Raw genomic sequence first — 26791 nt, 5'->3', positions numbered from 1 at the left:
CCTTTTTCGTCGGAGACTCTGAAGAATAATAGATGGATCCAGCTGATCCAGTGTCGCCCGGATCGGCCAGCAGAGAATCCATCAGCCATATCCGGGGAAGGAGGGATATCATACGTAATATATATACGCCTCGGTGCATCGATCGCATTGTACAGTATACGGTGTAAATATAGGATGGTATGGCATTGTGATAGTATCCTGAGAGCAGAATTGAGACCTCGGCGACGACCACCAAATAATCTTGAGAGAGTCTTTTAGTTTTTTTTATGGGTTGCGCAGAGGCGGACGCGCAGAATCGCGTGAGTTTGTGCAATATGGCTGTTTACAACTGAGCGCACCCAAAAATCTGGGGATGTGCGGGAAAGAAATAGAAGGAAAAAAGAGGAGGGTGTTTGGGTCAAACGAGAGAATCCTCGTAGCTCCGTCGAGGACTTTTTGATCCTCCCACTCTCGCACATCCTTTGCCGGGGACTCATCCGCAGCTGCTGAGGCCAGTCTTCCGTCGGTGCTAGACACGCTCGAGGCCATCATTCGCCTAGCGACACTCTCTCACAGCTGCTGCTGCTGCTGTTGTGCTTATTGACTCTTCCCTAGACTCGTAACACTCAAACCTCGTTTACATTCAAACGAATTAAGGAACCATTTTTCCAATTCAATCTTTCAAGTGGGTTTTAGGATTGAACCACCCCACCGCTACCTTTGCGCTAATACCTCCAGGTAAGGACAACAATCCCGTTGCATGTCGAGTCTCTTGCTATGCCCCTTTTGATAACGTATAAATAGTTGCTCTCACGAGAGAAAGGAGCTAGATCTCAGCCAAAGGTTCCGCTTCGTCATCGGTGGAGGCTCTCGTGCTGCTTATCCTTAAATGGGAAGGTGCTGCGCGCTTCCCACCTTTTAATAGCTTCAACCCGTTGTCACTCTCTGAACGAAAGGAGAGGCGTTTCCCTTATTTGCATCTCTCTTTCTCTTTGACTTGTAATGCATCAATTTGATCACGAAGAAAAATTATGAACGAAGCCAGCCAGAAGAGGGGAGGGGCGATTTGACGGTCGCACGTTCCCCGATTTGGTATCGTCTGGGCGGAGTGCATGGAACAGCGAACTAATTACCATTTTGGTCCCAAACCTGTTTTCTTTTTATATATTCCCCTACGAGGTATCCATTAACCAACGCCCCATCATCCATCGAATTCATTTGGCATTTCAAAAATGACTGAGTGGTTGTCACGGGTGCAGTGCTAAGATGACGAATTTCTACTTTGTCACACGCCGTGAAATTTCATTGATCGCAAAGAAACGGCGATCCCAATCTTTTTTCGCGTTTATTATTTTTTTGTTTATTTTTTTTTTTTGTTTTATTTTGCCTAGTCCTCATTCAACACGAAACGTGTGCCAGGCAATGATAGATCTAGATCATTCAATAGCCAAGATTTCTTATACATGTAGTATACATATCCAGCCAGCTTAATGTTTCTCTCCTCTTTCGAGGGCTTCCGTTTTTTTGTTTTTTTTGCTCCGTCAGCATTCCGGCTGTTGATCGATCGAATGGCGTCGTCAACTTCAAGAGACAAAAAGGAAATTACATAAAAAAAGAAATCGTGGGAGAAAAAAAAGGACTTTTGTTTTGTGTAGACAAAGGCTTTTTTTTGGAAGGGACTTGATGAAAAAGTATTCAAACAAACAATCTATTCTAGGGCGAAAAGAAACACATTACCATCGCAGAATTGCCGATTCGCAAAAGAACGTGAATCCTTCCCCAGGTCGTTTGGTAGTTGGAACGTCCCCCTATAGTTTCAAATTTTTTCTGTCAGTTGTTACATGCCTTGGCATTTGACGCCACTCTGCCAAGCAAATAACAGATTATAAATGCTCGGAATTGATACGGCAACGAAAGATGCGGCGCCATTTCCATAAGGCGCTTGTAATCAGGTGGATAAAAAAGTAATGGCCTTTTGTATAGGCCAGATAAAACGTCGGATTCCAAACCCCCAAGGCTTTTTTTTTTAATCTAGGGAATTAATGACTTTATGACCTGTGATGATGAACGGGAAGTTGCATAATAACAATTTTGGTTTGATCGATGCGCCTGCCATAACTTGAAGAGAAGGACATGTTGATCGAAAGATTCGATTCAACGTTGGTGGAAAGATCGATGTACGGTTATTTCTTCTCTCAACATGGAGTGTCTCCTTAACTCTCTACACATCGACTCATTGAGATTGGAGAGAAATCTGTTTTAGCTTCTTCGGCGATGTTATTTCGTCAGATGAAAGCTGCAGCACGAGAATTGTGTGTTGTCCTTATAAAGACATGCAAAACAGTCAGGGTGGAGGTCGTTCGGTTGTTGCTGCTGCTGCTTTACATCCAAAGCCTTTTAGAACTCTCTCTCTCTCTCTCTTTCTCGACGAGTGAACCACCTAACCTACTACCCAGTCTCGCGAACCCGTCATTTTTGTTGTGCTGATAGGCGAAGCGATTTGGTGGCCAGGTGGCCATTGCGCAAGTGGCGTTTAGGCCGGTTGGTTTTGTCTCAACGCTTCTCTTTACTTTGCCCTTTGCTTTTGAACGTGCGTGCGTGATTCTAAATGGCGGCAGCCAGAGTGGTGTCGCCCAAATCAGTTGGTTATTTGAACAATCAGCCACCAAACCGTGCGGCGATGGCGTCATCAACGTCGCGGCGGATTAGTTCGAGTCCGTCGGCAACGGCGACGACGACGACGTCTCCCGTCGGACGTCGGGCTGATCATTCTGCACGTTCGCCAAGTCGTCAATCAGGCCCCGTTCTTTACCGAAGGCGTTTATTATTTCTGCTGAACGCCGAAACAACTCCCGAATTCCCGTTTTGTGAAGAGGCCTATCAGGCCCGTTCTCGCATTCACTGGCCGCCATGGCCTCATCGACTCGATTCTGGCCACCCCAAGGTATATTTGATTATGTATACAGTCCCGAGACCCGTTTCGTTAAGATAATTCAATTGAGGGCAAAATGGAAATCAACATTTTGAGTTGGTTAGGTTTTTATGGCTCGATTTGGTGGGCACAAACAGGAGGAGGAGGAGGACTGGGCGTTGTAAAAGGGACTACTAGATCATCGGGCGTGTCCAACATCTTTCGGTCTCTCTCCTTTCCGGATCTGTTGGTTTTCTTTTGCATGTTTTTAAAAGTCTCCTTCTTTTTTTTTTTTTCTGTGTGCATGGCACGATCCTAACGAAGTCAACCATGTAAAATAGACGACACAGCCACGTCCCAGATTTTGTAACCATAGAAGGTCTCCGCTCCAACACACAAGGCACATAGAGACCGCACACGGCTTTTTGTTTCCCTTATTCCTAGGGCGGTGCGGAATTCGACCGATACGTTACGAAACTTTTTAACTTACGCGCTAACTTCACCTCCGTATATATGAGAGAGCAGAAACTGAGATAAAATGTTTTGTATAGGGCGTCAGATAAGTCGACTAGGCCACCTGGTTTACGAGGTTTAACATATCCTTGTTTCGAAGTCTCCCAATCGTTTTTCGTAATCAGATATTTTCTTCATCAGTTACGTACCTGTACTTGTCATTTTTCCTTCTTTTGATTATTTGTTGACGGTTAAGATAGGTAGGCCTTTGTAGTTCATTTCTCTTGCGTATTGTGTATACTCCACTTTGGGCGTGGCTGTAAAGCTGCCACACGCATTCACGTCGTAACAAACTGTACACAACACACTAGCCGTCGACGATTATCTGTACAGCGATCATGAACACCATCGATAAGCACGCAATATGAAAACTGAGACGATAGCACGTACTCTTGTTTTTTTTTTGTTGTTATTGTTGTTTGGTAGAATCTATGACGTGGAGATATTTTTATATTTTTATGATTTGGGAAGGTCATTGGCTGTCTGCATTTTTTCCGTAGTCTAAAATCCTGTGTTGTTGTTGGACTGGGTTAGATTTTGCATAGTTGTCTTTTTTATTTGGCAACTTCACATGTTGTGATATGAGGAATATGAAACAAAAGTTCAAGCTGCCATCGAAAGTATTCATGAAGTTAATGCCAGTAGAGATGCTCCGAGTTCCATCCTAATTAAAAATTTTTGAACAATTATCTTGCGCTCCCGAAAGCTGCATCTGATTTTTACGGAAATTTATACAAATAAATTCGTTTTTGTGTGTGTGTGTGTTTAACTTGTATTTTTACTCATGAAATCCTGTTTTCAATGTAGGCTCAATCCGGAGACGAACCTGTCAAGAGAAGCCCAAGCGATTCGAAATATCGACCGGTTGAGTTACACAATATCCCCTTGCCAACCACCGGCGGTCAAGTTACAGGTATACCCGACCGTGAATAGTTATTAATAGCCAACATACTATATAAATCACCACCATCCTTGCTATTATACAGGAGAAGTAAAAATGCCGAGCGGCAAAATCGACAAAGCTTTGATTAAGGACAACCGTGATGGTACTGTTAGCATTCAGTACGAACCCCGTGAGGAGGGTCTTCACGAGTTGCACATTCACTACAACAGCGAGCACGTCCAAGGTTTGTGCAAGTTGAAAGCAAATAATGTTATTCTCAGAACCGGCAATTATTAACAAACGTTTCAATTTGAAGGATCGCCGTTCAAGTTTTTCGTGGATTCAGTTCAAAATGGCTTGGTGACCGCCTATGGTTCCGGTCTCACTCACGGTGTCTGCGGAGAAGCTTGCAACTTCACCATTTCGACCAAGAATGCCGGATCGGGTGGTCTGTCATTGGCCGTCGAAGGCCCCAGCAAAGCCGACATCGGCTGTAATGACAACAAGGACGGAACCGTGTCCGTCTCTTATCTGCCACTCGCTCCCGGTGAGTACAAGGTGTCAGTCAAATATGCCGACAAGCACATCGCCGGAAGCCCCTTCGCCGCTAAGGTCACCGGAGAAGGCCGTAAGCGCAACCAGATTTCGGTTGGCTCAAACAGCGAAGTCCCGTTGCCCGCTGCCGGTCGTGTGGCTGACGCCGAACTCCGCGCTTTGAACGCATCTATCCAGGCGCCTTCGGGACTCGAGGAGCCTTGCTTCTTGAAAATGCTTCCCAATGGCAATCTTGGCATTTCGTTCACTCCGCGTGAGATCGGCGATCACTACGTGTCCGTCAAGAAGTTGGGCAAACAGATCCAAGGATCGCCGTTCAAGATCAAGGTTGGCGAACGCGAAGTTGGTGACGCCAAGAAGGTCACCGTCAGCGGCAAAGCTCTGTTGGAAGGCAAAACGCACACCGACAACACCTTCAATGTTGACACTCGCAAGGCCGGCTACGGTGGTCTGTCGTTGTCCATCGAAGGTCCGAGCAAAGCTGAGATCAAGTGCAAGGACAACGAGAACGGCACCCTGGACATCTCTTACCGTCCGACTGAGCCTGGCTATTATATCATGAACCTCAAGTTTGCCGATCACCACGTCGAAGGATCACCGTACACCATCAAGGTTGCGGGTGAAGGTTCCAACACCCAGACGGAGCGCATCAAGCGTGAACGCCCCTCTGTGCCTCAGACGGAGGTGGGCAGCAAATGCCGATTAGCTTTCAAGATTCCTGGTGTCTCCACCATGGATTTGTCGGCTTGCGTCACTTCACCATCCGGCGTTACCGAAGGAGCTGACATCGGTGAAACCGAGGACGGAAGTTATGGAGTCTCGTTCGTTCCCACCATGTTGGGCGTTCACAGTAAGACTTCATCATCATATGTTACTGTCAAATTCTCGCCTGTATAACATATCTCTTGATTTCTTGTTAACTAGCTGTGTCCGTCAAGTATAACGATGTGCACATCCCCGGCTCTCCGTTCCAGTTTACGGTTGGTCCGCTCCGTGACGGTGGATCTCACAGGGTCCACGCTGGCGGTCCAGGTCTTGAGCGCGGTGAGCAAGGGCAGCCGTGCGAGTTCAACGTCTGGACCCGCGAGGCTGGTGCTGGATCGCTCGCCATCTCGGTTGAAGGTCCCAGCAAGGCTCAAATCGATTTCAAGGACCGTAAAGATGGCTCATGCTACGTCGTCTACAACGTCTCTGAACCAGGTAACTTTTTCTCGCCTCCCACCTGGGTCCCTTCCGTTCCAGCAAAGCCGTCCATTTGGGTGGTGACTGGTGAATGAGTGGGTGGTAATGTTATGACAGGTGACTCACTTCCAGTTGCTGGGGCGATTCCCGACTTTCTGAGCTCAGAAACAAACGACTTATATGGAGTCAAGCGGTTTTGCTGCGGCTTTTTTGGCCCTTTCCTCTCTTCGTGAGCCATAATTAGATACTTTCGGTCGCTCCAGTGAGTCCAGGTGTAAACTTGGCCATATTTCTCAATGGCCTGGCGAATGAAAGGAAGCGAGAGTCAAAACCTAAACACACAGGAGTTTAGAAATTTCACTGGTGGTTCTCGCCAGTCGTTGCTCCTACCTCACACGAACCGGTTGCCTGTGATATATTTTTGGAAAGTGCAAGGAATTCATCAATCACAATCATGTCAGTGATTCGCCATTGTACCACTCACGAGTTATACATTCAACAGCAGGATGTACCAAGAGAAGACGATGGTCGACCCTTTGAATTGCCCAGTTAAACTTGAGAATGCCTTCTATATTGTCCCGTTTCTATTTTCCCAGGTGAATATCGTGTCGGTGTCAAGTTCAACGACAAGCACATCCCCGAATCGCCGTTCCGCGTTTACATCAGCCCGGAACAAGGTGATGCACACAAGATTGAAATCGGTCAGTTCCCGGAATCCGGTTGTGCACCCAATAAACCACAAGCCTTCATCGTTCGTAAGAATGGTGCCAAGGGAGAATTCGACGCCAAGGTACATTTAAATATTCAAAAAAAAATTATTCACGACCAACATTTAATTTAACAACAATTACAATAACTATAAATAGGTGGTTTCTCCATCTGGAAGTGAAGACGATTGTTTCATTTCTGCCATCGACACTGATATCTACTCTGTGCGCTTTTTGCCACGCGATAACGGTGTCCACTACGTTCACGTCAAATTCAATGGCGTTCATATCCCCGGCTCACCTTTCCCCCTCAAAGTAGGCAAAGAAGATGCGGATCCGGCAGCAGTTCACGCAGCTGGCCCTGGACTTGTTAAATCGCAGACTGGTATGTTCATTTCTTCTAAATTGATCTCTTTTTTGGATCGTGTAAATAATGATTTATTTTCCGTTTGACATAGGTCACAAAACGGACTTTATCGTCAACACTTGCAGCGCCGGTTGCGGTACGTTAGCAGTTACCATCGACGGTCCGTCAAAGGCCTCAATGGATTGTACTGACGTGGAGGAAGGTTACAAAGTGCGGTACACTCCACTGGTGCCAGGCGATTACTTTATCGCCGTCAAGTATAACGGTTTCCACATTGTTGGCTCGCCATTCCGAGTACCCTGCACGGGAGAACTGTTGGCTTCGAAGGGTGTCACAGAAACATCATCCGTCATGGTCGAAACGGTAACCAAGGTGTCCAAAAAATCGTCTCAAGTATCACTTCCCGTGTTCAAGTCTGACGCCTCCAAAGTCACCAGCAAAGGCATGGGACTCAAGAGGGCTTACATGAATAAACAGAACACCTTCAGCATCTCAGCGTCTGATGCCGGTACGTTAATATATTTAAACTTTAATAATTAATACTAAACGCGATGTTAATTGGTAACTTGTTTTTCCTTATAGGTGCTAACTTGCTCTTCGTGGCCGTCTATGGACCCAAAGGCCCATGCGAGGAAGTTTTTGTCAAACACTTGGGTCACAACAGCTACCAAGTGAATTACGCCGTCCGTGATCGAGGTGATTACGTCATCATCGTCAAATGGGGAGAAGATCATATTCCCGGATCGCCTTTCAAAGTCGAAGTGTAGAAGGAGTTTACACCACACGCTGAATTTTAATCGGTTGACGAGAGATTTCCCAAATTGAAAAAAATTTTAAAAACAAAAAATTCTAAGTAGATTTTGCCCAAGAAAAAAAGCACAAAAAAATTATTATGTTGAAAACTTACCCCTCCCTTTTCCCAATCCTTCTTTATCGCCAAACTCACCTGCTGATTAGACGAGCAAGAACACAAGAACGACTGGCTATAGACACTGCCAAATAGCACACAAACAGAGGTGGAAACGAAGGACTTGTCGAAATCGTCACCAACTTGAGGAAAAAGATAAAATAAGTGATTGCAGACGAGTGAACATTTATTGTCTAACACAGACTTCCGGAATACATCCTTGCCAGCCTTTTGAGTGCCCTATCTATATCCATGACACCCTCTCCTCCTCTCTTCAATCGCTTGGTCACCGTAGTGCTTTTAAACTCTAATTTTAGAGTCTTAGAGCATGGTAGCGAACCCGCTAAACGTTTTTGTTTTTGTTTTCAAAAATTAGTCTTGTACGAAAAACTGCCTTTGATTTCCCGTCTTTGTCATCTCTTTTTCTGTTTTGACGTTTATTTCTTTTTTCAACGGTGTTTTGGGAAAAATGGAGCTGTCGCTATATCACGATAATGCCTTTTTCCGTATCAATCTCTACTTTCAGTTGTTCAATTTTATTATCCTTATACCTTATTTTTTGCTTTTTCGCTTTTGATAGAACTCACAACTTTTTTTGGCTCTCTCCCTCTCCGTCTTTCTTCTCTTTAGCTCTTTTATTGTATGAGAAATATAAATAAAATACATTCACGGTTTGAAAAAAATGTCAGACCGCATCCGGCCAAAAATAAACTCGTAAAGAAGTGTAGCAAGTAAATCCCCGTTTGTCGATTCTTAAGGGGATTGATGGCTCCAGTCTAGTATTGCCACAAATTTAACTATGGTCTATGGATTTTTAATTCAACTCCGGCATTCATCCGGATTCCGGTGTTCGATCTGAGGGACCGTTCAGTCTATGCTTAGGAATCTGTCGCCTGTCACTAGATGGCGGAGTGTCCATCCGCCATTTGCTTTTCAAACAGCAGACACTAGACAGCATGCTTAGACAGGAATGTGTTGCTGCTCAAGTGCTCATTATGGTGTATTTCGTTTCGATATTTTACATTTTATGAAATGGAAAAAGGTAATTCTGTTATTTTGATTTAAGGTTTGGATTCTCCTAGCCTCCTAGGTTATCGAATGTGAAATATTTTTGTGTGGATTTAATCATTTCCACTGGGGCGACTGGGCCAAATCATCTGTTGCTTTTACCTGACAGCTGTCCATTTTGCATTTGCAGATTTGCAGATATCATCTCTTGCTACCTTTACTGGCTATTTGTCTCATCCATTGCTGTTTCACTTCACTGCAAAAGTAATTATGTCGATTACATTTTATTGCTAGAAAGCTATAGATCCCTTTACAGTCTTGTTGAATTTTAGAGAAGTTGACATTGGACATGCTTTTATGTAATTCTATTTCCATTTATTTGAACAAGAGTTTTTTTTTTGTATAAATGGGAAAATCTTGACAGCTGTAGAATCCTCATCAATTTTAACATCAAAATAATTATGAGGGACTGCATAGTTTTTACTGTTCACTACTCTCCTATTCATTTTCCCATAAAGAAAATGAATATTTCGTCATACCTACATTACTATTTTCATCAAATTGAACAGCAATTAGTTTAAGAACAATCTACAGCCATTAATGATGAATAGTGCCAAATCAAGGGAGCTTATTAGCAGGAATCTAATGTGAAATATGAAAGCAAAATTATCAATGTGAAGACATGCTATTGATTCTATGCCTTTCATTCAAAACAATATAATCTGTTAAGTTGCAAAGTTCAGTGTTACCATGAATTATTTACATCTAAAATTACCCAAGTAAAATTTTTTTTATTTTAAATATCTTTATAGGAATTGATTTCTGTGACTTCAGCTACGTCATCGAACATTATCCTCGAGTTTCTTGGTGGAGATGGATAGATGTATTTTTTTCCAGCCACAGGCAGGAAAATTATACTTTTCTTCAGAAAATTGTAAGTTTAATTTTTTTCTTGACCCCAATACTTTCTGTTAATATCATATATTTTTATGTTGAAAGAGTTAAAAAGGCTGAAAAGCTAACTAAAAACTGTGTGTATTCGTGTCATTAGGGAAAGCTGCTGGAGTAATCTGGTGTTTATGCTCATTTGATTCATTTCGTGCCAGCTAGTGATTGCCGAAAGGCATGTCGAATTCAAGTTGAGCTGCTGCTTGCTGTCTGGAATCCAGCATTCCAGCCAGGCAGCCATTGCGTTCAGTCATTTGAACAGGAATCTGATGGCTGTCAATAGGTGGCTGTCAAAAGTTGGCTGGAATGTCCACCAGTTAGCGTAAGTGTCTTCAGGGACGCATTCGGCCATTTTGTTCCAAGACGTAGCAGAAATGGGTTGCTGGTCGTGACGTTTCTCACGATGAAAATTAAAAGGTATTTATTGTTAATTTCCTATTGCTATTGAATGTAAAATGTTGATGTGAAAATTTACATGTGATTTAGCATGTGGAAACCACTTTGCCAAGTCATTCAACTCAGACTTGGAAGTGCCTGTACATTGCCGAAATGGCGTGCCTCGTGTGTCTCGCTGTCTGTTCTTAGGCGTACGTCTCATCCCATGCAACAGAAAAAAGTAATTATTCTTATCAAATGTCTTGCAAAAGTACCACAGATTTAACATTGACTTTAACAGATTTAACATGACTATAGAGTAGACCAATTTGCAACGCTACTATAGAAATTTTGAATACTTTGCCTTCGTAAGATTTTAGATATCAAAGTTATTCTGTTGGACTGCATGGCTTTCTGTTACTCTTTGTATTCTTTTGTTATGATGAGTATGCATGTGTACACAGTTGTGTTTCTCGAAAATAATTTTCTTTTCTCAAATAGGTATAACAAATACTTCTTTAACGCTGTGGGTTTCCTTGTTGCTGCCAAATGGTGAAAGGAAGAAGAGTACGAAGACGGATTGAACCATTGTATGCAGCATGCGGTTGCAGTGTAATCCAGAAGTAGCTGTGATGGTGTTATCCTCAAATTGCTGTGCCTGTTGTAGCTGAGCTGTTCCATCTGGGTTCCTGAGTTGAAAAATTTTATGTTGTTGTTTGCCTGCCAGTATTTTGTGTTGTGACTTCAAATAGTTTGATCTGTCGTCTTTTGAGTTTTCATTCAATCATGCAGTATACGACTGAGGCAACCTGATCAATATCAGGTTTGACACAGTCGAGAACTGCTAGATTAAACAAGCTTTCTGCGCCAAACAAATAATAACTTGCACATAACTTGCATCATGTTATTATCGCGGTAGAGAAAGCGACAGGCCCCCCCCCCCCCTGGGGGCGAGTCTGGACTTTAAGCACACTGCCGAAAAGCACACAACCCAAAAGCACAGTGCTTAAAGGCTAGAGGACTTTTGCATACAACGTAGTAGGGATTGCACTTCCCCCTCCTTCCCACTGCAGTAGGATGAAATACTGTGCTGCCTCATTCGGCTTTCTCCTAAAACTACGTAGTAGTTCAAATGACTCCATCCATTACCACACAACCCAGGTTCCTCTACATTAGATGGTCTGAATGCTTACTATTATGAATAGAGTAGTCTAACGTCCAAAGTTGCCTGTTCAATGAAATTCTAATCCCTACTGATTTGGTGTCAAATCGTCATCGATTTTCGATTTGACACCAAACAAGTAGGGATCAGAATTTCATCGAACAGGCAACGTCGGACGTTAGACTACTCTATTATGATTTTTTAAAATACTAGATGGCGCCTATCGTATAATTGTTTACCTTAAAAAGATCGAGGTTTCGAAAAGCAAAAGTGTTAATCTAAAGAAATTCAATGTTTGGGGTATTATCTCGAAGATCTCTTGTGTGACGTAAAAATGTTAACTGATTCTTTTTCAACCTTATCCCATAATATAACCTTCCCCCCGAATTTAAAAAAGTATTACTTTTCTCATAAATGAAAACAGGTATTCCGTAAGATTGGCTCAGCCTTAATAACCAAATAGCTTTTGAGAAAAATTAAAAAATAGCAGGCAGTGTCTTAAAAACCCAAACACAAATTCAGATAAAATAGTTGTTTTTGTTTTCGAACACTTGGGGCGCAGTTGTCATATTCTACCTCAAGGGACGATTTCAAATGAAGTTCTTTAAACGATCACATGAGAGCGACACTTAGAAATTTAGGTTCATTTAATTTACTGATTTAAGGCAATAGTTTCTGTTATGACACTTAGTAAGACGGTTGCCCTTAACTGTATTAAAAAACAGAAATTTTTTTCTTTCCGTGTCAAATAAAAAAAGTAATGGCAAACACATCATTGTGCAAAGAAATATCCAAATTAAACTGCTTCTCTTTATCGGAGTACCTTGCAGAAATGGGAGTTGATACAACAACAATTACATCTCTACAAAGTAATGATTTTTCTCCTCTTAATTAAACTCTAAATTCAAGATAGTACAAAGTTTCCTCTTTATCTAATATCCAACATAGGTAGTCAGATAGATGGTAATTGTTTTATCACTCTTAAAGAAGATCAGATAAAAGGTTTGTGTTTGACAGCTCGACAAACTTTGCATTTACAACAAATTTTAGAAAAGGTGAGGAGAACAACTGTTATGAACCCTCTTTTTATTGTTCCATTAAATGAGAAACCAAAAACGAGTGAAAAGCAAGTAACCTATGCATCAAACGATATGCATTATATGGTAATCTTCAAGCAAAAACAAAATGTTACCGATTGCTGTTTCAACGTTTTTTATATTCAAGAAAAATTGGCTAAAAGATCACACACCAAGTCCAACCAATGATACCCAGATTCGAGAATTCATGGAGAAGACTTTTAACTTTCGTCGTTTTCAAATAAGAACGATTCTTCGAAACGCTACCAGGATTATTCAGAATTATCCTCGTTTTATTGATTTTCAACTAGGTTCTTTGGTATAGTCTTTCGTTTAAAAATAGTGACGATAATCAACATATTTGTTTCTATTGCAGATTACGTCCGAATTTCTTCTTATATTTCCAAATTTAAAACAAAAGTTTCATTCAAACTTCTTAAATGATTACTTGTTGGCTTTAATTGCTTATGCTAAACAAGAAGATAGAGATTTTGAATGTCCAAACGGTACATATCCATTCTTTCCATTTTTTTCCAAGAGTTTATAGATATTTATGGCAATTTAAATTTAAAGTTTTTTATCACTTTTTAAATTTTTTTTATTATTTTTTTCTTGAGCCTAGAAAATCATGAAGTAAAGTGTACAATATAAAACTCGGGTACACCTCCTGTAAAAATTTTTTGTTTTTTTTTTCAATTAATTTTAACTACAACAAAACAAATATTTTCCACAATTTTTTTTAGATGTCTTAAAGGCTCTAATGCTTTTGCTGACTACTCATCCGGCTATAAGGAAAAATAGACGAATTTCACACAAAAAAATTATGGAAAGGTTTATTGTTTTCAAAAAGGTCACTTCGAAAAAAAAAAACATTTTAAATTTAAAATTTTTTTTATTCTTTCATTGACAATTTTTATTTTCTTTTAGGAAAATGAAGATCTAAAAAACTTCATCTCTGACAAGCCGTCACATTTAAAACAACCTTTTCTTGTCTGCATTGGAACTATAATAGAACCGGGTGCTTTCTATCTTGTTGTAGATCAGTATTCAATATTTTGTGGCAATGATGTTTATAATGCTTTTAGAAATCTCTACGCTTCTTTCTATACTTTTTTTGTTGAATACCCAAGCTTTATTAGGCCTTTCTACGAATTCTTCGATGAAATTATTTTTCAGTTAGAAAATAATGAAATTTCAGACACTAATCTGGAATTTGTCCAGAAACTGTCAAATATCGAGGTTTCTTCAAAATGAAAGTTACAGTATTCCTTAAAGTAATGAGCGCAATATTGGTTGTCTTGCCCTTATTTGTCTGGAATTATTTTAATTTACAAAAACGTAACACAACATACTCAATCTTTTCGGTCTGGCTTTGATGTCATTTGTTCTTGCACTTTTAATACAGTTTTAACAGAAAAAAGACTGGGTTTCCACCTTCCAGATTTTGTTGGGCAAAGGTCAACGTCTTAACAACTGCCAACTGTTGTGGAGTACGTTGCCATGGAAGGACACCAGAAAATTTTCAACAAAGAAATAATATTTTTCTCTTAAAAGACGGCTTAAACTTCAGTGAAAGGATGGCATTGTTGATCAATGTCAATAGCGGTTAATATTAACCATAAATATTGTAAGTTTGTTTTCGTTTTTGTGTTGTATGCCCAACAATTTTGAAGGTACATCATAAAAGACATACAGAGAAAACGGTATTCTTTAGGAAGGTGATTGGCAGATGTTTACATTTGAATTTGATCGAGTCTACGGAGATAAAGGCAGAGTTGCCGTTCGATCGTTCGATCTTGATCATTTCCATCGATCGCGGCAATTCTGGATAAAGGAAGGGAATTTTTGTAACATTGACCACCACTTGTTTCAACTTCAAAATCATAAATTTATAATTTTTATGAATTACAGCAATTAGTGAGTTTCTATAATAAAAATGATGAATGGCTTTTAGTTAATGGTTTTTAGTAGTAGCAACAGTGTTTCTCGAAAAACTAGAAAAAGCTAAAATTTTGGATGAAATTTATTAGAGAAAAACTAGATGGCGTTTTTAATGTTAACTGAAACTGCAGTGCTTCCCTTGAAAATGTTCAGTCAACTTGGCGAGAAACAAGTAGTCACGGTTTGTGGAGATGTCGTTTGGTTCAAGCCCATATTCGGTCTGTAACATACCATGACGATCTGAAACATCTCTCGTCCTGTGTACTTCTTCTTGATTTATAATGAAATCTTTGACGAATTGAATAGCAGCAGTAAAAGCTTTTTCTCTTATCTCAATTTTCAACGTGCGTTCTGACTGTTTGTTCTTCTCAAGGCTTGCTGTAGTCCTACTTGCTTCGTAATGAAATTTATTCCGGCAGGAATTATGGTATTTCATTTCCTTAGCTACAAATTGTAATTCACATTGTACGCCAGCAAAATTATCCAAGATAATCTTATGTTACAAAGCCTTTGCATCTTGTAATATGCTAGCCTGTAACAATATAAACATCAACAGTGGAATCTTGTCAAATATAAAAAACAATAGCAATACCTGAATGTTTGCAGTTGTACATGTAATTAGAGATTCCACTTTGTTAATAAATTGTTCTCTTTTCTTAAAGCGAAACATGCACTTATCAAAGTGCAGACCAGTCCGGAGATTTATTTAATTTTCCTTTCCTTTTGATGTTGACCTCAAAGAATGAGTACTAGTTGCTGGATAAACGGGCAAACGGCACTGTCTGAATAGAAGGAAGGATATTACAAAAAACTTATGACAATTTCAACAATGTTTCAGTTACCTGAGGCTGGTTGTGCTGTAGGTTGTTATGTAGACTCCACTAAAACCGATTGCTCGTCAAGTGCTTTTTGCTTTGACAATGCAGACTCAACCTCTTTATTTTTAACAGCTGTGTACTTTTTATAACACGATGAGTGGTACCCTGTTGAATCACTTACAATCAAAGGAATAATTATGTCTTTAAAGTCGGAAGTAACACGAAATCTGAAGTCAACACTCTTTTTCCTGTTTCAAGAAGTTCAGCTGAAAATTAATACAAGCAGACACAGTCAGCTCAACTGTCAGTTTGGAATGGGCTGGGTAGGCTGGGATTGCCAATTCGAAATAATTAATTGAAAAAGGGGAAAAAGTGCACGATAATATTAAAAATTATTCTAATGAATTCTAACACGAAATCTGAAGGCAACACTATTTTTCCTGTTTCGAGAAGTTCAGCTGAAAATTAATACAAGCAGACACAGTCAGCTCAACTGTCAGTTTATGAATGGGCTGGAAAGGTTGGGATTGCCAATTCGAAATAATTCATTGAAAAATGGGAAAAAGTGCACGATAATATTAAAAATAATTCTAATGAATTCTAGTTTATTTATTTTAAAATATTTCCCCATGAAACGATTATTCGAACAAAAATATCGAACCAAAAACAAATAGGCGAAAAGAAAAAAAAAATTAAAGTAAAGTAGAAAAAAAAATCGAAAAAAAAATTGAAAAAGATCAGACCTAGACTAGAGGGAAACTCGCGAGCGAAGCGAGGGGTCGGATTCAAAAAAGTCTTCTTGTACTGTTTTGCAGAATAACTGTATTGTTATAATAGAGAGAACTACAGGACTACAGATTTCTTGTAAATCAATTAAAATTCATGTTTTGATGTATAAATTCATGTTTTGATGTATAGATTTTTAAAAAATTGTCTTCTTTCTTTTCGTATTCGACTTGATGAAACTTCTTACATAGGTAAGAATCCTTTGGGATTGATCTAAGTTAAAGATATCATTAAAAGATATACTAAAAATTTTAAGATATAATTTCTCAATTTACCTTTATAATCGAAGCACTAGTTGTTTTTAAAGATGTTCCAAATACTTTGGAATTTGTAATCTTAACTTTTTTAAAAGCAATTATAGGTTTAGAGACGACATCAACGTCATCTACCAAGTTTCCCCAAATCGTTATATTTATCTTTAATAAATATTTCGAATTCTTTAAATGTCCCTTAAAATATATATTACTTTCTTTACCTTTTTAGTTCCATCTTCTGAAACTAGTTGAATATCTCTGAATATGGTTTCCTTTTGAGTCAAAGGACAAATATAAGATGACTTTCCTGAAGCAAAATTTATCCTCCCAATCACATCTATTGAAAACTAAACATTATCAGGCTATTTTTTTTAAGTTTTAAATCTGTGTTACCTATAACGCTATCTTTTTCTTTTTTAAAAACATCTGAGATGGATGTGAAGTCAAACGTGATTGACGGAATTTCTGAAGAGTCTTCGTCGCAATGACTGACCTACAGCATGAAAAACCAAAATAAATTGAAATTACTTCATAGACCTTGATGTAACTAAAGAAAAATTACCTCTGTCGTTCTTCCAAAAGTCATTTCATAATCATTATTAAGAGTACAAAAATTCTTGTTGGCCGTTTTTAGTTGAGCGTTAGAAATAAAATATACCTCGTCAACCTAAAAAGAAGTTTTCGATTTATTTTTAAAATTTACCATACTTTAAAAAATTATTTACCTTAATTGATGAGTAGAATTTCTCGCATTCTTCGTTAAAAGCTGTGGCCCTAATTTCCCCACTTTCATCAATTAAATCCATTGAAAAAAGTTTTCCCTGCCCCCGATCGTTACTCCAAGTTCTTATTGGTGATTTTTGAATCACTCTTACCTTCATTACCCAACTAGAAAAATTTTATTTTGAAGAAAAGGCAGACGATTAAAAAATCAGTCATATTAACCACTTCTTACAGGTAACTTATCAGCACACTAACAGTAACAGTACAGTAATTTACAAATAATAATAGAAAACATATTTTACACGGTTATCCAAATAAAAATTGTAGGCATATAAATTACTTTTTATGGTATGGCGTAATGCACTCTATGGGATAAATTTTCATTGTCTTTTCAATTTCCATGTTTGCAAAGACTTAAACTTAAAAAATAATCCTGTTGTTTTGCGCTCTGTTTTTGAACTGAAGTATAACACATTTAGGCTGCCTTATTTTTAAAAGGCTACAGACCAAGGGGGGAAGGAAAAACGTCCGCTGATTGGTTGGAAAAAGCATGGATATGTTTTCGTAATAGGATCTATAGTTAAATAGTTGGAAATTTAGACATTTGTCTTGCTACATAAAAAAACATATGCTGAGAAACCAAAAACATTGCTTTTTTGGCAAGCACGATCTGTCTCTAGGAGAGTTCAGATTACGTTTTTTCTTTCATAAACCTAAAACTTGGACAAAACCAAGGGTTATTGGCTTGGGTTCAAATGACGGGAAAAGGAAGCACGAAAAAATAGAAACGGAATTATTGAAAAGCAAAATATTAAATTTTAAACTCCGTTTAAAAAAATAAAAAATAAAATGGTTTTTACGGTACCTGCCTTATTTCTCAACAAAGAGACGGAAAGGTCAAACAAATAGTAGTGAATAACGAACAGAAAAGTGAAGACTTTCAGATAGAGAAAAAGGAGGAGAGCGCCGTCATCGCAATATGCTCCCTTTGAGTATTTTAATTTGAAAATCTCTTGAGTAAAAGAAAAATGAACAACTTTTCGATTCAAGTCCTTTTTTTATTAAGGTCAAATAATCAAATGAAAAAAACAATTACTGTTGCACAACAAAAGGAAACCAAACACAGTAAATATGAATATGAATATTATTCGGTTTCGCTTACAGTGTTTTCGTTATCAGAAGATTCTTCTGATTGTGTAAAAATTCCATAGTCTTTAATGAATTCTGGGGTTACAATACCTTTATCAAAACAGTGATTTTCTTTTACAAAAGCATATAAAGCGGAATGATTACGAGTTTGAATCATTTTTCTTATCTTGGATTTTTGATCATTACTTACTAAAGGCATGAAAGCAAAGGCGTTATCATAAAACATTCTGAAATTAATATCTACATTATACACTTCCAAATATTGTTTTATTAAATCTTCATCAGTTACTCCCTCCGCCCAGGGTAACTCGTTACTTCGAACATCACACTTATTGGAGTCACGAGTTATTGAACAAGAATATTGTTTACCAGCATACACCTCATCGCAAGAAATGTAAACAATTCCAAGTTTTGTATGAAAAAACTGCCAACGGTCGAGACTCAAAAATTTTAAATTAGGCAAAAAATTTGAAAAAACTACTAAACTACGATTAGTCAAAATTTTTGAAGATCCAGCATATTTTCCCGAGCGAAGTACTCCATTCTTTACAGACTCTATGAGATTAAATGTTTGTATCATTGTTTTTCTGTCGGAAGCTATTGCTCTGGAGAAATCCATAAAATAACCAGGTGCTTCCGCGTCAACGCGACCAGCTTCATTGTGCATTGATCCTGAATTTAATTGAAAGAAAAAGAAATTGAATTCCTATTCAATTCTGATTATTTGTGAAACATATCAGAGTCTCGTTATTTCTCTCACCGTATCTTGTAACCTTATTATTCATATTTAATTGTAATAAAATTTAGTCTTGGGCATTCAATTGTTGAGTTTGAACTTGGCGTAATTTTTTTCGCCGTCATTTGTGGAAGTGACGGAGAACATGTCCTGTGGCACCCAACTCAAACGTAATGGTCAGGAATTATTAGATGTGTGTGTGTGTGTGTGTGTGTACTGTACAATATACCGAGGAAAATTGGAAAAAATAAACGAAATGCAACATATAATAATATCCAAAACGGTCGTATGGTACTATATATTGCTTCTCACTATCATCTTCCATAATTTGATGCCATTTTGACATTTATTCGAGCACAACCGTTTGTGAGCCCCCCTCCCTCCTCAAAAAGGAGGAAATGTACAATAAGTCAAAATTCTTCCGTTTTCTTCCCTTTTTATTCTATCTAAAAAAGCGGGGCTCAAGAGAAACGCTGCTGGGTGACAGACCAACTATGGAAACGTGACTATGCTCAAGGGTCTAAGCGGCAGCGGCACGACAATTGATTTTCACTTTTTCGAAAAAAAAAGAAAATTTCACAAAATATTCAATAAAGTCGCTGATCGCTGCTCGGCTGATATCACGCAGATTTGTCATCGCTTCAGTTTTTAGAGTTCTCTATTTGTGTTTATGTATTTCATGCACAACAAATTTAGCTAAGACTTGTTTCCTTCCTATAAAAAACAAGGTCGACCCAAAACTCCACGGCCTTCAACCTATTCAACCTCGTAGAAAACCTTTTATCTGAACCATTTTCCGAGTGTAGGTGTGACAACGGATAACGCAGATTCAAATTTTGACTAATTATCATTTTTATATCAGTTAAAATAAAAAAGACCTACCTGGTAAAATTCCGTAGTAAGAATTTTTAAACTCTAAGTATTCCGCTAATTTCGACTTTCCACTATTTCCATTTAGGTCAAAGACCCAAAGAATTTGACGATTACTTTGGGAAGACAATGATGATAACACTTTTTTTTGCCACGGTCGGAGATTAAGACTGTAATTTTCCATGAAATTTAATTTTTTTGCCCGCTGGAAGACTTTTTCGTAACTTGACTGATCAAGAATGTGATCAATATCTTCTTGCAAATTGGGTATGACTTTCGTTTCTCTGATTTCCAAGAACAGAGAATTAAATTTTTCCCTGTCACCCGTTTTCTTTTGAGCAGATATTCGGATAGGTTTTGCAATTCCATATTCTCCTATAACCATATCTACGGAAATAGAAGATGTTTCACAAATATGAATTAATTCTAGGTGACTGTAATGTTTTTTAAAAAACGCAAGTGTCTTCTTGTTTTTCGTTTCGATGTATAGGGCACTGGTGCTCCATTTTAAATAACTAATCTCTTCTTTGTCAAGTTTCAACTTTTCAACCGTGCTGAATAATAGGTTACTATCACTTAACACACACTCAAATCTATGACTTTGGTACATTTCAAAATCACAAACAATCGTTCTTATTGAAGAAGCAAGAGTGAACCCAAAAAAGCGTTGAAGTCCCCACCCTCGTCAGGAAAGTAGCTGTATAACTGAATATATTGACTCATGGTTGGAAGTTTGTCTAGACCAATAGAAAAAGACTTCTGGTCTTGTATATCTATAACGTATGGTTTAAAAATTTGTACCGCCATCGTGTTTTCGTGGTCTTAAAGGAAATTGAAATCAGTCAAGAGTTTAAAGCCTGGACATTTTTTTATTGTTGGACAAACATCATAGCCCCCCAAAAAAGCTTTGAAATGTTACTGCTATAGCTAAAAGCAATTAACTAAAACCAATAAAGCTCAGTTTTCAAACAAAAAAAAATACATAGAATAATAGGATTTTTGGGGAAAAGCAACAACTCAAAGACTTTTATAATGTACACTACCTACCGGCGAAGTTGGTACGCAACTTCGGCTGGTTTATTTTCAAGTCAGATTGCGGCTCTTGTTACCACAAGTGAGTTTCGTGTTGAGGCATTTAACAAGGACCACACCACCGCCGAGCCACCGATAATTACGGTGACACACAGTCGCCATTGATTCTGCTCCGGATTGTAGACTTCAATCGACCTACTGCGTATAGCTGTCCATTGACTACGGCAAGTCCGACCTACAGAAAGTCCGACAATATTTTATTAATAAAGCTCCAATTCGCTTCATTGAAAGGAAAAAAATCAATTACAACTTACGCCACTCATTCTTGAGCTCATTGCCAATATGGGACTGGCATGTGTTGGTGTTAGGATTGTAGCTCTCAGCTGACGAGAGTTCAGTGGTGTCGTCTCGTCCACCTACGGCATAGATTCAGTTGTTGTACACGGCGCAACCCAACTGCTTTTTTCTTGTCGACATTGGAGCAACCAAAGTCCATTTGTTTTGACGTGGATCGTATTTTCCCACTAGAAATGAATAAATTTTAATAATAGCATTGTCGACAGGAAAATCAAAAGAAGAGATTAATTACTAGTGTTAAGAGGAATCTGGCCATCTGACCCACTCACAGCATACAAGTATCCACCCAGGACGGCAACAGCTACAACTAATCGGCAAGTGTTCATACAGGCGACTTTACTCCATTTATTTTCTTTTGGGTCGTAGCGTTCAACATATTTAAGACAACTGACGCCATCCTGGCCACCAACGGCACACAGATAACCATAGAGAACAGCTACACCGACACACGTGCGGCATGTGGGCGCTACCTCAGACGACCAAGTTGGTTTAAGGATCGTAGTGTTCTTTGCTATTTAGATATACGACTGACCGTCATGGCCACCAACGGCATAAAGCAATAAGTCGCTAAGAACAGCAACACCAACGTCTGAAGAAAAAACAGACATAAAAGGTCTCAGAAAACATGCATGGAATTTGTTTTGACACTTACCGCATCACCGCTTGGACATTGGCACAACCAACTTCCATTCGCCCGTTTGCTGATCGCTCGACCGAGGTGATAGCGTTGGAGGAACTGGCTGAGTGCTGCGAAATTTCTTTTCGATTGCAATGCAGCCACTCTCGAGTATGTCGGAATCCATCTAGAATCATACAGAATAAAAAATAATGCGCTTTTAAGTCTCTTTATCGAATACAATTAATTTTCCACCACGAGTTATTAATTGGCTTCTCCAAATCGATAATGAGAACGTCTACCTCACTCTGTAGACGTGACGTCCTCTTCTCCAAACCTGAGCATTTGGAAATCAATGCGCTGATCTGTTTTTCAGTTATGTAACCTGGATGTGAAATTTGCGCCTAACAAACAGGAAATGAATCACGAACCGTTTTCATCAAATCGAAGGGAAAATTTATAAGTCAGACTACATGATTTCTTCGATCTCTTCGGTGTGAAAAGTGCAGGCTTGCTCGTACTTGGATGCGTTCTTTGTCTTCAAAGCGACGACGCAGATGTTCGAATTGATTTGGCTTGAGCTGAGTTGGTCTTTAAATAGCTGATATTTTCGTAGCTGAATTTCAGCTATCGAACTTCCTTGGTTCAATGTTTTCCTGTTGACCAAATAAATTTATTGTGATCATTTTTCTTTAACAAATTGTAAATTAATCGTTGTCTAAAAGTATACAAACGAGTTTTGTGGCTGCTGATGTCGATAATATGCTGTTGAGCTCTTCCACTTAGAGTGTGTACTCGTGAACGTGCAACTCTAACTTTTCTACCTTCTTGGTGTATGTTTTAATTGGCCTGGAAAATAAACAATGATTTATGAATAATTATTCCATCCTGTTCAAGAAGAATCTATAATGGGATCTTACCCTTTCTTTGTAGGCTGACTCAACTTGAGACATAAGCTCGACTGCAGAGACAACAGAAGACAACAGCTCCTTCTGCAACTTTGACTTCTCTTTATCAGCCCTGAATGAACTACTTGATGAATCTTTGCTAGGAGAATTATCAATTGGGCCTTTCTCAGCTCTGTTCTTGAGATTTAACTTCTTCGCCTAGATATTTTCAAAATAGAGAATTATTCTTCTTGTCGTGTCACATCAAAACGTTTTGACTAAAAATTACCGTTAACTTCTTTGCTACTGTATAGTGAATTATTCTTTCCAATGACTTATTCCATGGCAATTTAAGGTTATTTCTTTTATTACTCGGCTGAAAGGACAGAAGCAGAATTATATAAAAAACATTTGTTCTCACAGAAAAAACAAACAATTCTTACCTTAGCTGAATGCTATCACTTCCAGAAACAGCCAATCTTCCCAAACTTCTCGCAAGAAATAACCAGATAGCCAATTCCATAAGCTTAACTACACAGGGGCTTCCGATATACCCAGCTCCTCCAGTGAAAAACATCTTTTCAGGTAACACACCTATAATAATAAACATAATTATATAAAAATATTTGTTCTAGCACAAAAACAACAATTCTTACCTTTCCAAATTAAGGAAAAAACAGATGTCTACAACAAGTTTCTTAGAAAAGAAAACATATCGTCTGCTTCACATACATAATTATTCATTTGAAAACAAATGACAAAAGACAGTCGTTTAGAACATTAAAAGAAACACAACTAACAAATTTACGAAGAAAACTTTCACCATGAAAATAAGCTTGAATAGAATATAATCAAGGATTCTGACAGCTATCAATTGGCGACAACTCAGGTTAAACCTTGGGTTAAACTGACAAAAACTACAGCAGACGACTATTGAAAATTGCCAAAACGTCAACAACAAGCACGCCGAATGGGACTAATCAGCATATAACTACAGAGCGCACTAAACCAAAAATATGAACAAAAAACAAATAATTTGACAGCTATATTCTTCAAAATTAATAAGAAGTTAAAAAAGTTAGATTCAGTTATGAATATTGTTATCATTGCGGCTTATGAGGCGACGAGGCAAAATAAAATAAAAAATACTTCTAAATATAAACAATAAGAGCAGAACTGTCGTTGGTTTGAAAATCTAAAAAAATAAGACATTTTTAGCTCCACCCAGAATTGAAGAGGGCGCTACCAACATTGAAATAAATTTCTTAATTGTTTGAATTCCTAAACAAAGTCTTACGTTTTACGTTGACGTAAACGTACTTAAAGGGCTTAAGCAACCGTTTTTCACAACGGACTGCCAGTTAACTTCTAGGTTCAGGTTGCTTAAACCAAAAATATATTATATGTAATACGTAAACGCAAAAGTGTGAACGATTCTTTAGACATATGATCCAAGAAACCGCTAGTAGATGTTTGAAAGAAATAGGTAAAATACGAAGTGTGTAGTCTTTGTGAACGCAGTAGTCAAACTTTCACAGTTCAGAGCAGTGGATACTTAATTTTTGTGTAACTTCTTGGTTATCACATTTTTTAACTTGTGATCATAGTTGTTCTTCATCTGATACAATCAATTCACAAAAAACATGGGCAAGTTATTTATTAACAATTTTCCTTTAATTTTCCATTTAACAAGCAATCCATCACTCAAGCGCACCAAATCCATGGACCCCACTTTTTTCCCATTTCGCTATAAGACCTAAAAATCTGAAATAATTCAGGCATATCAACTAACAACAACAATCTAATATCAATCATTAACAACTAAATAGCTCTTTAAGTAGATTTGTAAAAACAAGTACATTTTTTTCAGTAGCAAACCGCCACTGTGCGAATACATTGTTTGTTATTCGGTTTTTTCATAACTTCTTTCAAAAATGTTTATGTCTTTATTTATAATTTTTACAGATCAAACAAATATGAATAATAAGAGGTGTCGTCGACCAAATCCTAAATATGTCAGTGGTATAGAAGTAGATCATGCTGATCAAAAGGAAAAACAAGCGAAGAAGAAAGAAGTTTCTAGGAAGAAGGTAAGACAACAAGAATTTATTTAAATTAAATGTGTAGTTTAAAAGAAGAAAAGGAACACAAATCAGTCATGATTAAACGAAAAGTAAACTTTCAATTTGTAAGCAAAGCGATTTTATGTTTCTTAAAACGCATAGAATTTGACTTTATAGAAAAGGCTTCTTGTTTCCGACCATCTGTAGTGAACCATTTTTGCCTCAACAGTGAAATCGAAATCCATTGGCCATGTAAAAAATAATCAATCGGGTACCTCACAAAAGCTAAGGGAAAAAGCTTTTTTAGCCGACTTAACAAGGATTTAATGGCGGTTATTAACCTGTTAACTGTAATGGCCAACTGAAACAAAAAACCAGTTGACGAACTATAAACTTCAAAATGAAGGAATAGTTTCTTATTTTACATTTTTTTTTACAGTTAATAAAAAGTAAACATTTGTATCGCATCGTTTCAGTATGTAAGTTTTCGAGTAAAATAGAGCTTAGAATTGCAAAGGCAAATAAAAACTTTCCCGTTATCCGTTGAAATGAAGGACCTCCCATTTTCACTTTTGGGGAAGAGACTAAGTTTGTAAGAGTTTGCTGTTATTGGTCACTCTTTTTTGCTGTTAAAAAGGGTAGTCATAAAGCCTGCCATTGGCTTAGAATGCTCAAATTTAAACGAACGTTTTTGACAACTCATTAGATTCTTACTTAGAGGTAACAACCGTGGAATACGAAATCAATGAACTAACCCAAAAGATTACCAGTAGCTATAGCATAAGGGCTAAAAAACAGGTGTGATTTATTGAAATTTGTTGGCAATCATAATCATCTTCAATAATTACAAATCCAAATTCTGGTGTAAATACAACTATTGTCGTGGTCTCTCGGATTACATTTTCTTAAATAATTCGACGATAGGCATATTTTCATTTTTATTTTTAAATTTCAGACCTATGTTACTGAGATGCAGAAAACAACCGAAGTTAAAGAAATCAACTTTGGTTCCACTACAATTGCGGTTTTCAAAGAAAAAGATCAACATGAACACCTTTTAAAGATTCTAAACGTATTTCTATTTCTTCATATAATTTATTTGATATTTTTGTCTTTATTTTCACTTTTTTAAATAATTTAGACAACTTACATCATTGAAGCAGACAGCGACCCTTCACCAAGTCATTCTTCTCCTTTGCCTCATTTTGAATCAGAAAAAGATCCCCTTAGCTGTTTGGATTTCGACTTATCCAGCATTGAAGCAGACAGCGACCCTTCACCAAGTAATTCTACTCCTTTGCCTCATTTTGAATCAGAAAACGTTCCCCTTAGCTGTTTGGATTTTGACTTATCTTCGATCTACGAAGAAAGTCAAATCGAAGCAATTGAAGAGTCTTGCATTCAAGATAAATCAATTAATCAGTCTGAACTCTCAGAAATCGCACCGAAGTTTGAAATTATCCCAAGTGGTTCTAAGAAAAAAACTGATTTGCTTTTAGATGGTTTAGGTTTTTCTTACACTGTTAAATGTAAGTTTCCTCTAACAACGACTTGGATGTGTACTCGTCGATCGGGATCAGATCCTTGCAGAGCAACTGTTAGACAAAAAAACTCAAATTTTACTCTGATGAAGCAACACATCCACCAAGGGAACAAGGAAATAAATGATAAAGTAAAAGTTAGATTACAGGTAAAAGAAAAAGCTACCGAAAGAAAATTTAGTTCTGCAAGAGATATAGTTGAAGAAGTTTTTGTAGAATATTATAATCAGCATACTAGGGCCTATTTACCAGATTTGGCTAATACTATAAGAATGGCCAATAAAACACGTTCTAAATTGCTTCCCCCTAATCCAAGTAATATTAATTTTCAATTAAAAATGGAATTTATTCCATCTAATTTTTTTAGAGGTGAAATTTCCAAATTTGATACTGAGGGTAATTATAGGGTAAGGCATTTAGTTTTCATGTCCGATCACCAAATAGA

General features: G+C 38.0%; 3 protein-coding genes and 2 long non-coding RNA genes across 10 annotated transcripts in view; 2 read left to right on the top strand and 3 right to left on the bottom strand.

Annotated features, from left to right (window-relative positions):
* Nucleotides 1–8731, top strand: part of LOC124192016 (filamin-A-like) — a 29117-nt gene extending 20386 nt beyond the window's left edge. For all 6 annotated transcript variants that reach the window (XM_046585145.1, XM_046585142.1, XM_046585140.1 and 3 more), the window contains 8 exons: nt 4211–4316; nt 4390–4530; nt 4603–5691; nt 5766–6041; nt 6620–6813; nt 6890–7115; nt 7189–7605; nt 7680–8731. In XM_046585145.1, the coding sequence (XP_046441101.1) occupies nt 4211–4316; nt 4390–4530; nt 4603–5691; nt 5766–6041; nt 6620–6813; nt 6890–7115; nt 7189–7605; nt 7680–7864 (2634 nt within the window). In that variant the 3' untranslated portion in view covers nt 7865–8731. The remainder of the gene's footprint in view (nt 1–4210; nt 4317–4389; nt 4531–4602; nt 5692–5765; nt 6042–6619; nt 6814–6889; nt 7116–7188; nt 7606–7679) is intronic.
* Nucleotides 8732–8863: 132 nt separating this feature from the next.
* On the top strand, nt 8864–13933 carry LOC124192023. Its single transcript, XM_046585161.1, has 12 exons — nt 8864–9046; nt 9211–9276; nt 9825–9946; nt 10064–10377; nt 10447–10576; nt 10837–12366; nt 12446–12460; nt 12548–12660; nt 12722–12892; nt 12950–13079; nt 13317–13423; nt 13501–13933. The coding sequence occupies exons 6-12, from the start codon at nt 12258–12260 to the stop codon at nt 13825–13827; spliced, it is 972 nt and encodes a 323-aa protein (XP_046441117.1). The 5' UTR covers nt 8864–9046; nt 9211–9276; nt 9825–9946; nt 10064–10377; nt 10447–10576; nt 10837–12257; the 3' UTR covers nt 13828–13933.
* A 645-nt stretch (nt 13934–14578) lies between these two features.
* On the bottom strand, nt 14579–15904 carry LOC124192026. The gene is made up of 3 exons (XR_006873553.1): nt 15357–15904; nt 15107–15296; nt 14579–15046 (listed from the first exon to the last, which is right to left on the bottom strand). It is a non-coding gene; the product is annotated as an uncharacterized LOC124192026 (long non-coding RNA).
* A 397-nt stretch (nt 15905–16301) lies between these two features.
* Nucleotides 16302–17556, bottom strand: LOC124192522 (replication protein A 70 kDa DNA-binding subunit-like). Its single transcript, XM_046585882.1, has 7 exons — nt 17436–17556; nt 17098–17260; nt 16935–17039; nt 16766–16865; nt 16594–16709; nt 16394–16534; nt 16302–16331 (listed from the first exon to the last, which is right to left on the bottom strand). The coding sequence occupies exons 1-7, from the start codon at nt 17495–17497 to the stop codon at nt 16302–16304; spliced, it is 717 nt and encodes a 238-aa protein (XP_046441838.1). The 5' UTR covers nt 17498–17556.
* A 3100-nt stretch (nt 17557–20656) lies between these two features.
* On the bottom strand, nt 20657–23681 carry LOC124192357. Its single transcript, XR_006873702.1, has 11 exons — nt 23399–23681; nt 23186–23336; nt 23032–23118; nt 22776–22961; nt 22586–22704; nt 22329–22511; nt 22158–22259; nt 21892–22042; nt 21472–21828; nt 21197–21406; nt 20657–21117 (listed from the first exon to the last, which is right to left on the bottom strand). It is a non-coding gene; the product is annotated as an uncharacterized LOC124192357 (long non-coding RNA).
* Between the last annotated feature and the right edge of the window lie 3110 nt (nt 23682–26791).

Source organism: Daphnia pulex, chromosome 4 (assembly GCF_021134715.1).
Source record: "Daphnia pulex isolate KAP4 chromosome 4, ASM2113471v1".
NCBI lineage: Eukaryota > Metazoa > Arthropoda > Branchiopoda > Diplostraca > Daphniidae > Daphnia > Daphnia pulex.
The sequence above is the reverse complement of the archived record's forward strand: the minus strand, read 5'-3'. Positions and strand labels throughout refer to the sequence as shown.

Excerpts from the sequence above, each read along its gene's own strand:
- LOC124192023 (XM_046585161.1), top strand. The coding sequence starts at position 12,258 with ATGGCAAACACATCATTGTGCAAAGAAATATCCAAATTAAACTGCTTC. Across the intron at positions 13,080-13,316 it reads AGATTTTGAATGTCCAAACG|ATGTCTTAAAGGCTCTAATG; the intron begins GTACATATCCAT and ends AATTTTTTTTAG. Across the intron at positions 13,424-13,500 it reads GGTTTATTGTTTTCAAAAAG|GAAAATGAAGATCTAAAAAA; the intron begins GTCACTTCGAAA and ends ATTTTCTTTTAG.
- LOC124192522 (XM_046585882.1), bottom strand. The coding sequence starts at position 17,497 with ATGGAAATTGAAAAGACAATGAAAATTTATCCCATAGAGTGCATTACG. Across the intron at positions 16,710-16,765 it reads AGAAAAAGATAGCGTTATAG|ATGTGATTGGGAGGATAAAT; the intron begins GTAACACAGATT and ends AGTTTTCAATAG. Across the intron at positions 16,535-16,593 it reads CAGAAGATGGAACTAAAAAG|ATAAATATAACGATTTGGGG; the intron begins GTAAAGAAAGTA and ends TATTTATTAAAG.